The sequence below is a fragment of the Chiloscyllium punctatum genome, chromosome 33, assembly GCF_047496795.1.
Source record: "Chiloscyllium punctatum isolate Juve2018m chromosome 33, sChiPun1.3, whole genome shotgun sequence".
Lineage (NCBI taxonomy): Eukaryota > Metazoa > Chordata > Chondrichthyes > Orectolobiformes > Hemiscylliidae > Chiloscyllium > Chiloscyllium punctatum.
The window spans coordinates 6,578,398-6,592,904 of NC_092771.1; the positions used below are offsets into that span (position 1 = coordinate 6,578,398).

At 40.2% G+C, this 14,507-nt stretch overlaps 1 protein-coding gene across 2 annotated transcripts in view; it reads right to left on the reverse strand.

Moving 5' to 3' along the window:
- Window positions 1-13,234, reverse strand: part of furina (furin (paired basic amino acid cleaving enzyme) a) — a 101,272-nt gene extending 88,038 nt beyond the window's left edge. Inside the window, exon 1 of one of the 2 annotated variants that reach the window (XM_072552856.1) lies at window positions 12,516-13,234. In XM_072552856.1, the coding sequence (XP_072408957.1) occupies window positions 12,516-12,686 (171 nt within the window). In that variant the 5' untranslated portion in view covers window positions 12,687-13,234. The remainder of the gene's footprint in view (window positions 1-12,515) is intronic. The other variant, XM_072552854.1, reaches the window with a different exon arrangement.
- Between the last annotated feature and the right edge of the window lie 1,273 nt (window positions 13,235-14,507).

A 14,507-nucleotide genomic window follows, 5' to 3' on the forward strand; every position in this document is an offset into this window, starting at 1 on the left:
TAATATTTGATGGTATTAAACTTCAAATACACAATCCCATATACAGTTCATCTTGTGCTTTGCGCTATTCCAGCTCAAATTATTTTCTGCTCCCTTCCCCCAACTTTCAAAAATGCCAGAATTAAAAATATGCTGCTATATCAGCCTAACGATTAACAAAGAGAAATTTTCAAATATTAAAAGAATTAGAAATTTATCTTAATTTCTAAAATCTAATATTTTTATGCACGTCTCATTGGCCCAAAGTTCATTGATTAATTACGATAAAAGCTAATAGAGCAGATGAATGCATGGCTGAGGAGCTGGCGTATGGGAGAAGGATTCACATTTTTGGATCATTGGAATCTCCTTTGGGCTAGAAGTGACCTGTACAAGGAGGACAGATTGCACCTAAATTGGAACTAATATACTGGCAGGGAAATTTGCCAGAACTGCTTTGGAGAATTTAAACTAGTAAGTTTGGGGGGGGGGGGGGGGGGGATGGGATGGGACCCAGGGAGATAGTGAGGAAAGAGATCGATCAGAGACAGGTACAGCTGAGAACAGAAATGAGTCAAACAAACCAACAGTCAGGGACAAGGTAAGACTAATAAATTAAACCATTTATTTTAATGCAAGGGGCCGAACAGGGAAGGCAGATGAACTCAGGGCATGGTTAGGAACATGGGACTGGGATATCATAGCAATTACGGAAATATGGCTCAGGGATGGGGAGGACCGGCAGCTTAATGTTCCAGGGTACAAATGCTCCAGGAAGGATAGAAAGGGAGGCGAGAGAGGAGGGGGAGTGGCATTTTTGATAAGGGATAGCATTACAGCTGTGCTGAGGGAGGATATTCCCAGAAATACATCCAGGGAGGTTGTTTGGGTGGAACTGAGAAATAAGAAAGGGATGATCATCTTCTTGGGATTGCATTATAGACTCCCCAGTAGTCAGAGGGAAACTGAGAAATAAACTTGTAAGGAGATCTCAGCTATCTGTGAGAATAATAGGGTAGTTATGGTTCGGGGATTTTAACTTTCCAAACATCGACTGGGACTGCCATAGTGTTAAAGGTTTAGATGGAGAGGAATTTGTTAAGTGTGTACAAGACAATTTTCTGATTCAGTATGCGGATGTACCTTCTAGAGAAGGTGCAAAACTTGACCAACTCTTGGGAAATAAGGCAGGGCAGGTGACTGAGGTGTCAATGGGGGAGCACTTTGGGGCCAGCGACCATAATTCTATTCATTTTAAAATAGGATGGAAAAGGAGAGACCAGATCTAAAAGTTGAAGTTCTAAATTGGAGAAAGGCCAATTTTGATGGTATTAGGCAAGAACTTTCGAAACCTGATTGGGGGCAAATATTCGTAGGTAAAAGGGACAGGTGGAAAATGGAAAGCCTTCAGAAATGAGATAACAAGAATCCAGAGAATGCATATTCCTGTCAGGGTGAAAGGGAAGGCTGGTAGGTATAGGGAATGTTGGATGACTAAAGAAATTGAGGGTTTGGTTAAGAAAAAGAAGGAAGCATATGTCAGAAAAAGAAAGTATTGATTGAGTGAACCCTTAGAAGAGGATAAAAAAAGTAGGAGTATACTTAAGAGCGAAATCAGGAGGGCAAAACGGGACATGAGATAGCTTTGGCAAGTAGAATTAAGGAGAATCCAAAGGGTTTTTACAAATATATTAAGGACAAAAGGGTAACTAGGGAGAGAATAGGGCCCCTCAAAGATCAGCAAGGCGGCCTTTGTGTGGAGCCACAGAAAATGGGGGAGATACTAAATGAATATTTTGCATCAGTATTTACTGGGGAAAACGATATGGAAGATATAGAATGTAGGGAAATAGATGGTGACATCTTGCAAAACGTCCAGATTACAGAGGAAGTGCTGGATGCCTTGAAATGGTTAAAGGTGGATAAATCCCCAATGACCCAATCAGGTGTACCTGAGAACTCTGTGGGAAGCTAGAGAAGTGATTGCTGGGCCTCTTGCTGAGATATTTGTATCATCGATAGTCACAGGTGAGGTGCCGGAAGACTGGAGGTTGGCAAACGCGGTGCCACTGTTTAAGAAAGGTGGTAAGGACAAACCAGGGAACGATAGACCGGTGAGCCTGACCTCAGTGGTGGGCAATTTGTTGGAGGGAATCCTGAGAGACAGGAGGTACATGTATTTGGAAAGACAAGATCTGATTCGGGATAGTCAACATGGCTTTATGCGTGGAAAATCATGTCTCTCAAACTTGATTGTTACTTCTTAAAAAAAATTCAAAGATTGATGAGGGCAGAGCAGTAGATGTTCGACGAGGTTCCCCATGGGAGACTGATTAACAAGGTTAGATCTCATGGAATACAGGGAGAACTAGCCATTTGGATACAGAACTGGCTCAAGGGTAGGAGACAGAGGGTGGTGGTGGAGGGTTGTTTTTCAGACTGGAGGCCTGTGACCAGTGGAGTGCCATAAGGATCAGTACTGGGTCCACTACTTTTTGTCAATTACTTAAAAGATTTGGATGCAAGCATAAGAGGTAGTTAGTAAGATTGCAGATGACACCAAAATTGGAGGTGCAGTGCACAGCGAAGAAGGTTACCTCAGATTACAACAGGATCTGGACCAGATGGGCCAATGGGCTGAGAAGTGGCAGATGGAGTTTAATTCAGATAAATGAGGTGCTGCATTTTGGGAAATCAAATCTTAACAGGACTTATACACTTAATGGTAAGGTCCTAGGGAGTGTTGCTGAACAAAGAGACCTTGGAGTGCAGATTCATAGCTCCTTGAAAGTTAGAGCTGCAGGTAGATAGGATAGTGAAGGCGGCATTTGGTATGCTTTCCTTTATTGGTCAGAGTATTGAGTACAGGAGTTGGGAGGTCATGTTGCGGCTGTACAGGACATTGGTTTGGCCACTTTTGGAACATTGCGTGCAATTCTGGTCTCCTTCCTATCGGAAGGATGTTGTGAAACTTGGAAGGGTTCAGAAAAGATTTAAGGATGTTGCCAGGGTTGGAGGATTTGAGCGACAGCAAGAGGCTGAACAGGCTGGGATTGTTTTCCCTGGAGTGTCAGAGGCTGAGGGGTGGCCTTATAGAGGTTTACAAAATTATGAGGGGCGTGGACAGGATAAATAGACAAAGTCTTTTCCCTGGGGTCGGGGAGTCCAGAACTAGAGGGCATAGGTTTAGGGTGAGAGGGGAAAGATATAAAACAGACCAAAGGGGTAACTTTTTCACGCAGAGGGTGGTACGTGTATGGAATGAGCTGCCAGAGGAAGTGGTGGAGGCTGGTACAATTGCAACATTTAAGATGCATTTGGATGGGTATATGATTAGGAAGGGTTTGTAGGTATATGGGCCGGGTGCTGGCAGGTGGGACTAGATTGGGTTGGGATATCTGGTTGGCATGGACAGGTTGGACCAAAGGGTCTGTTTACATCTCTATGACTCTATGGCTAATTCATACATCAACACCCAACAAAAAAAATCAGTTAAGAAATTCACAAAACAAAAATCTCACCAACCCAAGAAAATAATTTTCTAGTATACAAAATCAACTGCACAGTAAGAAGCTATTCATACCCAAGTGGGAAATGCCAGCATTTATGGTCCACACAAGCCTCTTCTCACCTGACTTCATTAAACCCCTCTCTGCACCTCTTTCTATTGCTTTTCCTTCAATTCCTTTCCCTTCAACTCAAAGCCAGTCACAAACAAAGAGTCAACATGGAAGCAAAGTCCACAATGCAATTACTCTCTTGTATAAAAGAAATGTCACCCTAATTCTCAACATCCTTTCCAGATCTCTCCCACCCTTCCCGAAAGCACAGCATCCTGTTGGGATACAGTTCCAAGCATGCCAATCTAAATTGACAACATTAATAAACCAAGATGATTGTTTTCTAATCGTTTGATACAATTTACAGTAACTCAAAGCATCAGAAAACAGGCCATAAATACAAGATAGTCACTAATAACTAATAAATACAATGAGGAATCCAGCAAGAAATATCTGCACCAACACTGTTATGTTGAGTTTACTACCTCGTGGATTAATTAAGCGGATTAGTTTACAAGCATTTAAGAGGAAGCCAGATAAGCACATCAAGGAGAAAGGAATGCAAAGATATACAGATAGGGTGAGATGATGCAGGGTGAAGGCTTATGTGGAAAAAACAACAGACACTTGCTGGGCCCAATACCTAAGGAACAATTGTTTCTGATCTGCTGTATCCTTAAATTAGAAAATTTCAATCCAATCCCAGATATAAACTATCCTTAAAAGACGCAATTATTTAACTGCCAAATACACTTGGACTTAATGCTCATATTTTACATCAATTACATGAACTAAAAATCTAATCCAAAATGTGAATAGCTCAATTACTAACAAACTGCAGTAACACTCCAAACAAAGGAAAAAAAGATTTTAAAATGCAGTAACATCAGCAATTTGAAGATTATGGTCCTGTTATTTGATGCAGTTTTCCCCTACATTTGCATTGCAAACACCTAAAATCCTGCTAAATCATGCTTAGTAATGCCAATGGTTTCCCCAAAACATTTTATATTTAACGCAACAGGCTAGGGTTGGCACTGTTTCCATACTGTAGGGAATCTAATCTAAATCTAAATCTAACATATTTACCACACAGGTGAAATCTATTCAAAAAAGGAATACACTAGCTAACTTTAGAAAAATACTTAGTTGGAATAAGCTAACTCAACAGCAGCACAAATAATGGTTTGATGCATCATCTTGAGTCTACTACAATGGTTACCCATCACTTGAATTGGGGTGACAGAAGATGAATGAAACAAAACCAACAGTCTGTACTATTCCCGAATACTAAAGACAATGCAGTTATCTCGAATAATCTTCAAGACAACATTTAATACAGAGACATGTTTTTAAAATTATCTTTGATATTATTTTGATATTATAAATTACTTTAAATTTAATGATAATTTAAAAATAACACGTTCAATTAATGATATACAAAATGGAGTTCCTAGCAACTTTACATTTTTATTAACATGGTGTAGAAAACAGCTATCATCTCAGTTGCAGTACAAGGTTTAATTATGTTGTTCCAGTATGCATGTCGGAACAGCTGTCTTCCAAATTCAAATACAGATCTTAATAGAATGCAAGGTACACTCAAGGCCACAATCTATATTTGGCTGATTTCATGCACTGCTGCTTGCAAAGATTAGATTTCTAACCTGACAGATTATGCAAAAACAAATCTAACATGGTTGTAAACCATGTGGATTTTTCAACAATTATACTGTACAAATCTTCTTGGCTCTCCAAATCTTATCAAAAGTAGAATGGGGAAGAACGCCCTCAATGTTCTCAGTACAGAGGGCTGAACAGTCAAACGATTGTCAATATTCAGATGAGCTGGAATTTATACTGCTCGAACAAAATGAATAGGTAATTCAAAGTAATAGTTACATTACAATGTCAATTCTTTTGGAAATGAAATCTCATTAATCTCCATTTCAATGAGCCTCCATTGGGCAAATTAAAATGTACTATTCTCCTGTTACTTATTCCATGTAACCCGATAGTTGAACAGTTTAAAGATCTATATGTCTATTCTTGCAAAGATCATCCTGGTTTTCCCTTCAATAGTTATTTCATCCAATAAACTTCCTATGGGAAACATTTTTTTGCAGTACTTCCTGATGGTGCTGCCATTACCCCAGCCAAAGCAGACAGATTTTAGTGTTTTGCAGCTTACCTTGCACATTGGTACTAAAATGCTCCACGAAAAAAAAATTAGTAAATGCATTTTAATGTTGTGCCAATAAGCTCTTTGCATGATCCTCATTCATCATTTCTAATTATTTCCATTAAGCATTACTATTTCACCTAAATGTACCTCTCACAAAATGCAATATCCATTCCCAATGGTCATGCAACAATTCCTGCTCATGAATATATGCACAAATGTTACAGTAAGGGGAGAGACTATGGTGACAATAAATAAAACAGTCCACAATTTTTTATTGCACAAATAGGAATTTTAACTGAATAAAACCACACTGATTTTTCCTACTCACTTCTTCCACCCAATATCCCTACTCCTTAAACCAACTTAGGAAGAAAGTCATAAAACTACAAAGTCAAAAGATATTAAATATTTAAACCTCATGGAGTCGAATGTCATTTATTAGTGCCAGTATTTATTCTGGAAAAAGTAGTACAGAAAATGACTGAAAAAAATAAACTGGCACATCATCGGCATTCTAACACTGTGCCACTCAATGATCTATTAATATTGCATTGCTCTAAGAAAATTAAGCACTGCCCTATTACCTGTGAAATGTAACATTTATCAAAATCCTTCTCAACAGCTCCTTTACTTCTTTGGCAATAAATGCCAAATAAGTGGTGCCCACATCGCTTGAGTGAATAAAAAAAACTTGCTAACTTATGGATGGTGCAGGGTACTCTCCACTCCTGACAATATTCATTCCTCTGATTATCCAAGGATCCTATATACTATGTTGTGGTGCCTGAATCAATTTACATACCAAAGACTTGATTTCCTAATGCCTCAACTGCCAAAGACAATCAAGAGATCTTCAAAAACTGACAGAATCCCAGATTTGATTTTAAGTTCAGCTATTGAAACAGCAGAGGTGCTGCAATTTGTTTCAGCATCTCTGAATTAGGAATGGGGGATTGCAGGGTGGGGGGGGGGGGGGGGGGGGGGGGGCAACAGCCTCATCTGGAAGTACTGGTGCAGGCAAAATGAACCTGGCTGACATTCAACTGCTTTGAAAATCTAGTTGGTATTTAGGTTTTATGGTGAAAACAGTCATTTGAATGGATTATAAACATCACTACCTGCAGAAGTACAGTAACATGGAACAACAAACCTCCTGAGTCAGGAACCCCCAATTTTGAGGGCAGGAAGGGGGGAATAAAACTCAAAATATATTCCCTAAATTCCAGGTTTGATCATTTCCCCTCAAATGTCTCGTAACCAAGCTATAATAGGAACTTATGACAACATTTCATTATAATACCAAGACATGCAAATATCAGAATGCTCATCACCACTTCGCGAGTCAAAGTGACACAGCACCATGACATTCCAGTCCCAATGGTGATTGGGAATGGCAATCAAAGTTATTTACACATTTGATGCTTCTGCAGTGACAACTCAATGCAAAACACTACCCCGCAGTTGTATTAACATTAATGTGAAATTTTACTGTAACATACACGTGGTTACTATAAAAACCAAAGTGCAACTTTGTGTGTTACATAATAGGAAACCAAAGATTATATTCTTTGACTACACAAATAGACTAACTTCCACACATTTTCTCCTGAGAAAGAATTAACTGCAGAGACTGGAATTAAAAAAAAGGTATCATTTGTTTCAAATCTTAAGTGTTCTTAAAATAATTGCCCTCCAGAGAGATTGCGACAATATTTAGCTCAGGAATAGCAATCAATATCATTTAAACTGATGTCTGAGAGTAGATGGATATTATAACTTAATACACCGCAATACAAAAAGGTTGGTCCAATCAAACCAGGGTTTTGCTATAGGATGAAGTATAGGTGGTTATAGGTGCGTCACCAGAACAAATGCGAAATCAAAGCGATTATAATTGATTTTTCCTGTTACTGTTAGTACAAACACGTGATAATATCCCAGTAGCAACTTGCGTGTGAGGGAGTATTAACTATGGCATGAGCCACTCCCAAAAGCCAAACAAAAACAAAACATCACATTAATACTCCCTTTTTCTGCTACCCACCTCAAAGCATACTATAAATGAAGGGCCAGATTTCAGCATTAAATTTGTTTCCATGTTTCAGACAATTACAAGTTTACTTAATCATATTCACCACTTCCAAAGCTCAGCATTTAGAATCTCAACGCCTGTTCCAATACTATTGAATTACAATTAGTTACTGTACATAAGAAAACCTCTTGCCACATAATCACACTGGTAAATGTTAAGTTTGAGCTCTAATAAAAGCAAAGCTACTAAAATTGGAGACCCGTTTAAAGTCAACAAATTCAAACTCAGAAATACAGGTCTATGGACAAAGGCTTTAAAAACCTAAATACATTTTACAATCAACTATTTTTTTCTTTAAAATTTTTAAATCAAAATTTATTTTTAAGTCAGCAAAAAGATGCACACTCTTCAAAATATGGCAAGCATTCAAAACAGTGCTGCTCAAGTTGCACTATTACGTGACAATGTATATTTGCAAATCAACCACCTCAACCTCACCACATCTCTTTCCCGGTAAATGATGAATTATCTTTACTCAGAAACACGCCTGAAGTTTCAGGAAATGAGCACAGGCTTTGTTTAATTCAGGAATTTGGAAAGCAACCACACAGGTTTATTTGCAAGTTTGGAAAAAGTACAATAAAATACAAGCAAAACTTTCAATTTTATAGCATCCTTCCATCTATGAGAAGTGACGATCTTCATCGACTGTATCTTAGCCTATGACTGTGAAGATCAATCCTTCAGAAGCAAGTTCTGCCTGTGAATTTGCTATTTGACACTTGGAGCTGTCATTTTGAGTGTTGACACCTGCCATCAATGTTGATCATTGTGGTAGTGCAGGCAGTCCACAGGAGATGCCATTGTCTTGATTTATTTTTAAAATTCCTCGCCAAAAGTAGAACATGAAGGTCTACAAGAATTCAAGACACTTCAAACAGGGTATTTAAATATCTAGAACTTATTTTCTTCTGGTTAGAAGTCACCTGTTTTGCGTACAGGGTGTACACACATTAAAATGAGAACTGATCAACTCATGACCTCTGACAGCAGCAAACTTGGTCACTGTGATAAAGAGGAATACTGTATTTTGCACACATCCTGTTCTCAATATGTATTTTATGCAAACAGTTTTTCAGAGCTCACTCCTAACTCAGCAATACTCCTCTACTCAAGTCAGAACCATGAATCCAAACCTCATTCCCGAGATTTGGAAACAATCTAGACTGACATTTTACAACAGTATGAGCAGTGATGTGGTATAGACAGGACCATTTTTAGATTATAGCGTACAAATTGCTTACTAGAAACAACCAAAGTCTGTCTAGTTCACTTTCCACAAACCTGATGATTGCACAATGAGAATGGAGTTGCCCAGATGTAAATCTTCTAATAAATCAACAGCAGCACTCTGCCGTGGTGTACAAACCCTCATCACTCAGTAAATTCAGAAATATCAGAATTGGTTTTGTCCCTACTTCAGGAATATTTTACAAAAAAATTCCAAATGCTTCATAAAAGCTATACTGAGATGATATTGGAAACATCCCATTTGCTAAGAAATTGCATCTTGACCAAATCAAGTTAATGGGGTACACAAGTTATGCCAGAACTACCTCAACTTCTTTTCTTGGATTTATTCAGCACAAGGTCAAATATTAACATTACTCTTTAAACTGTAAATAAACCTGATCTGTTCATCCAATAGTCTCTAACAATATTTTCTAGATCATTTAACTTGTTCTGATTGTGATAACAATTCTGATTGCTTAAGATACCATTGGCCCAAATCCAAAAACAAGGTGCTCACTGAATCGGAGATGCTGGTGTTGGACTGAGGTGTACAAAGTTAAAAATCACACAACACCAGGTTATAGTCCAACAGGTTTAATTGGAAGCACTAGATTTTTGAGCGATGCTCCTTCAGACTATCACCTGATGAAGGAGCGTCACTCCGAAAGCTAGTGTGCTTCCAATTAAACCTGTTGGACTATAACCTGGTGTTGCGATTTTTAACTCACTGAATCTGTACATGAACCACCTCAATAATGACAAAGTGAGTTTTATTTTTGGAATTCAGGCTGTAACTTGTGTGATTTACGATGTATGGAGCCAGGATGCAGCCATCTCACTGGATGCAGAATAGAATCAAGGAGCGAAATAATCTCCTCTTGTTCCTAATACAAAATAAAAGTCATGGCATTCCAAGTGATTGCCGTATTCTATGAAAAGGTCAAATGTAGCCTTGGGCAAAATTAAACTGGTGAACATTGCATTGAGGCTGCTCTAGAAAATTACTCAAAAGCATGAGATAGCTATTGAAAATCAGAGTTCACAATTACCACATTAGACCAGTAACCACCTTGTCTGTAACAATATCTCTCTTTTAACCCCAAAGCAGTAAGTTTATTTTACAAGTACGACTAACGTGACTTTCATACACTTAAACTTTACTGTAGGAACAGTTCTAAATGAAATCAAAAATCTATTTCACTCAAGCAGCTTGGTTATCAAACAAAAATGTCAGTGTAATTTGATGCTCAGCTCCTGTTGCAAAATACAACCTGTGATACAAAGAATCCAGTGTCACTAGAGACATTTTCAGAACTTTGAGTTCCCATTACACTTCCACCGCACCCCCTCCCCACCCCCAAACATACACCCACCACAAGCATTTGGTGCCCTCTTTAATTGCAGATTTCCTGACTCAAGCAGATCTCCAGACAGGCAACACCAGCTAGTGGAGATAAAAATGAGCAGCACAGAAAGATTAAAAGTCACCATAAATAACACTTCGCCAAACTCCATATGAGATGATTAAAAGAGCAACATACATGTAGTTTAGCTTGTCATCTGAACCTCCCATTTGCTTTAGTGACATAATGGTTATATTCACTGCTTTCCAAAGTATAGAGACACAAGCTCACTCTCAATCTGAAGCTCAAATTGTAAAAGACTATCTTGCTTATTGTTTTAATCACATTGTAAATCTGTGAATTCTGAGTCCCAGCCCAGCCCCTCATCAATGTCCTGTAAGGGATTGTGAATAAGCACGTTAAAAGAGCAGGAATATTATGCTGAGCCTCTTCAAACAATTGGCAATAGTTAGGAACATGATTTACAGAAACAAAAAAACACTACAGCACAAATAAGCCAGGCTCGTGTATCATATGTGGACAGTCAGTTAGCTCACTTCAAAACTGGGTATTTACAAGAAGTATTAAATTTGAGAGATAATGGTTAAATCTACTTCCCAGTTTCCATCTATCAATTAGTTTAGAAAAATTGTGGTCTGAGTTTTTTTTAATGGAAATAAAATTTGCACTTGTAGACAGTGCAAATCATTACTTTTAGTTAAGAATATCCTTAACTAAATACATATTTTGGATCATATACATCAAATATTAAACTTTGAATTACTAAAACTTCTATCACTACATGTGACGCACTCTCAGACATCAAGACAAAATGTAAAGCTAACTGCAACATAATGAAAATTGGTCGACATCTAAAGATCTGAAATTCACATAGTAATATGAAGCTCCTTGTCCTACCTTGGAAGGATTATTCTATTGAGCTCCAAGAGCCCTAGTTTTCTCAACACTTGTTCCTGCCTTCTAATACAAGTGGCAGCACACAGCAAAATTACATTACTTTATTACAACACAAATACCATCATTCCAGTTTGTGGAGAGAGACCCAAGTAAGCAACAAGTAAAACCTATTCAAACTGTAGGCTTTTGAATACAAAACTGAATCTCCACTATTTTCCACCCACTTAACTCGACTGCACAGTCCGTGCTTTAGTCTCTATAGCATTAAAAATTGAACATACAAATCATAAATGTGGGTTGTATTTAAGCAGAGAGAGATGTTTTCATTTCTCCTAATAGTAATTATAAGAATCAGGAGATGAAAAATGTTGGACAAGAGTACACATACAGTGGGAACAAACTCTGGTTTTGGTTATATAATGGAACTACACTACTTAGGAAATACCTGTTAGACAGCTATGCAAAATAGAAATTAGAGCACAATGACTCGATGATAAAGCCTTCAGATTGCATGAGTCTCTTGTCCACAGCCTATGTCGTGAATCCTTGGCAATGTTGTTGTAGATGAGAGAGAGATGTAACTGATAATCAGGCATGAGTAGTTAACTGAATAACACGTTATCAGAAAAACAAATTGGGTGAGACTAAAAATATTCATACAAAGTTATTGCAATACAGAATGCAGGACAAGTGACTACTTGAAACAAAATCAGTGGTTTCCTTGAGGCTATAAATTTATCAATTAGCCCATCATTCCTGTCGGATCTGTGAAGACAAATCACCTTTGCCCTTAGATCTTAGAAATGTCAGTACATTCAAAATACAGGTAAACAATAGAAAGAAAAACAAACTCTAATGGGAAGAGCTGAAATTTCGGAGTTTGTTCTTAAACCAAAAGTTTCGCTGGAACAAAACAAAGTGACCAATCTTCTATGAAGAACAGCTCACGCATCTTCCTACTGATTAAAATGTGAATCATCACAATATCGTCACCACAAATGACAAAGGATTATTTCTTTAAAAGTCATTTAAACGTCCTGAGTTTTGAAATAAAGTTGTCAGGGATGCCTTTCTTTTAAAAAAAAAGAGGACGGGACGGAAAAGTTACTGCGAATTAACTCATTCGTTCGTTACTTATAAACAAAAGGAGGCTGAGTTTTGAATGTGGTGTAGAGGGTGTAAGTACAGAGATGCAGTTTACTCACCTGTCCCAGGTTAATGAAGCCGTGCTCCCTGGCCACCCTGGAGGCCTCCTGCTGCCCGCCGGGGATCTGCACCGCCCAGCTGTTGGTGTAAACTTTCGGCTGGGTCGGGGAAGCAGAGCACAGCGCGATGAGGGTCCAGGAGGAGAGGACGGCCTTCAGCCCCCACTCCATCCCCGAGGCCCGGGTTCACAGTCCAGGGGTCAGGCGGAGGGGGGGGGGGGGGGGGGGATTGTCGCTCTCACACTCCGGCCAGTGCCTTCTCCTCGGGGCGCGGGGGTCCTCCCAGGAGCTCGGTCTCCTCCGGGGGTGGTTTACACACACACACACACACACACCCCTCCTCTCTCCCCCTTCCCTCAATCAGTCCCAGAGGGAGGGGAGACCGGCCCCCGGTGACGGGATGGGGGTTAAGTCGAATGGCCGCTCACTCCGTCTCCTTCGCCGGTCCTCCTCCCGCTCCTGACGGACCGGTCACTCGGTGGAGAGGGATGTCTGAGAGAAAATATTTTCTTTTTAAATGAGTCAGTGTCCGAAAGCGGGCCCTCAGCGGCGGTGCCGGGTGTCCATGATGAGGCGATAGGGTGCTCTGTGTGTGTGTGTGTGTGTGAGAGAGAGAGAGAGACGGCACCGGGGAGCGGGCACACGGACACGGTACGGACAGCCTCTGGTCCCTCCCTCAGCTCCGAGCGAACAAACCCCCGTCCCCTCGCGCGCGTGCGCGTACACGTTCGGCGCGGGAGGAGGGGGAAAGGGTGTGCAGGCGCGCGCCCGTTCCCGCTCGGTCAACCAATCCCCGCGCGCGATGGGATGGCGGACCGGCGTGGGATAGGCGCCGCCTCTCCTCCCGCCCACCCGGCCGGAGGACGCGCCCTCCCATCCTGTGCGCATGCGTACGCACCGATCACATGGTTCCTCCCAAGACGTCAGCCACCCGTTCCCATCGCCATGACGTCAACAACCTGGCCAACACTGTTCCTGGTTCTTTGACCTTCCTTCCCACATACACGTGTCAGGGCACCAACTGTGAGGACAATAGCAGCAATTACAAAGTTAAAAATCACACAACACCAGGTTATAGTCCAACAGGTTTAATTGGAAGCACTAGCTTTCGGAGCGACGCTCCTTCATCAGGTGATTGTGGAGGGCTTGATCGTAACACAGAATTTATAGCAAAAATTTGCAGTGTGATGTAACTGAAATTATACATTGAAGAATTGATTGTCTGTTAAGCCTTTCATCTGTTAGAATACAGTGATAGTCTCACTTCTTTCATGTGTAAATCACAAAACCCTTTTTTTTAAAGTTGCATTTTAGGGTTAGCTGTTAACAGTGGTGATAGCTAGACCAGATGTTGAAGGTGTTGGCCCACTGTGTTCTCTGTCTATGACCTGATGTTTAGATTGATTCCAATCTAAAAAGTGAGATAACAGTTTTACATAAATTCATGCAGTTTTTGAGCTCAGAGCGCGACATGAATGTATGTGGTTTTTGAGCAAAGTGCAATGTAACTCTGCAAGTACAAAAAAATTCACCACACAAAATATATGTGTGCATGTGAATTTTTGTCTGTCTGTATGTGTCTCTGTCTGGGGTGGGGGTTGTGAGTGTGAGAAAGTGTGTGTATGTGTAGTGAGTGCAGTGTCTCAAGTCTGTGAAGGGGTGCATGTGTGGGAGTGTGTGTGTCTATAAGGGTGTGTGTGGGTGTCTGTGTGCATGTCTGTGTGTACCTGTGTACGTGTGTATGTGAAAGTGTGTATGTGTAGGAATATCTGTGTATGTGTGTGTGTGTGTGTGTGTGTGTATATATGTGTGTGTGTGTGTATATGTGTGTGTGTGTGTGTGTGTAGTGCAATGGTGATCACCTGTAATGTGACATGAACCCAAGGTCCCGGTTGAGGCCCTCCCTATGGGTACCGAACTTAGCTATCAGCCTCTGCTCGGCCACTTTCTTCTGCTGCCTGTCCCAAAGTCCACCTTGGAGGATGGTCACCG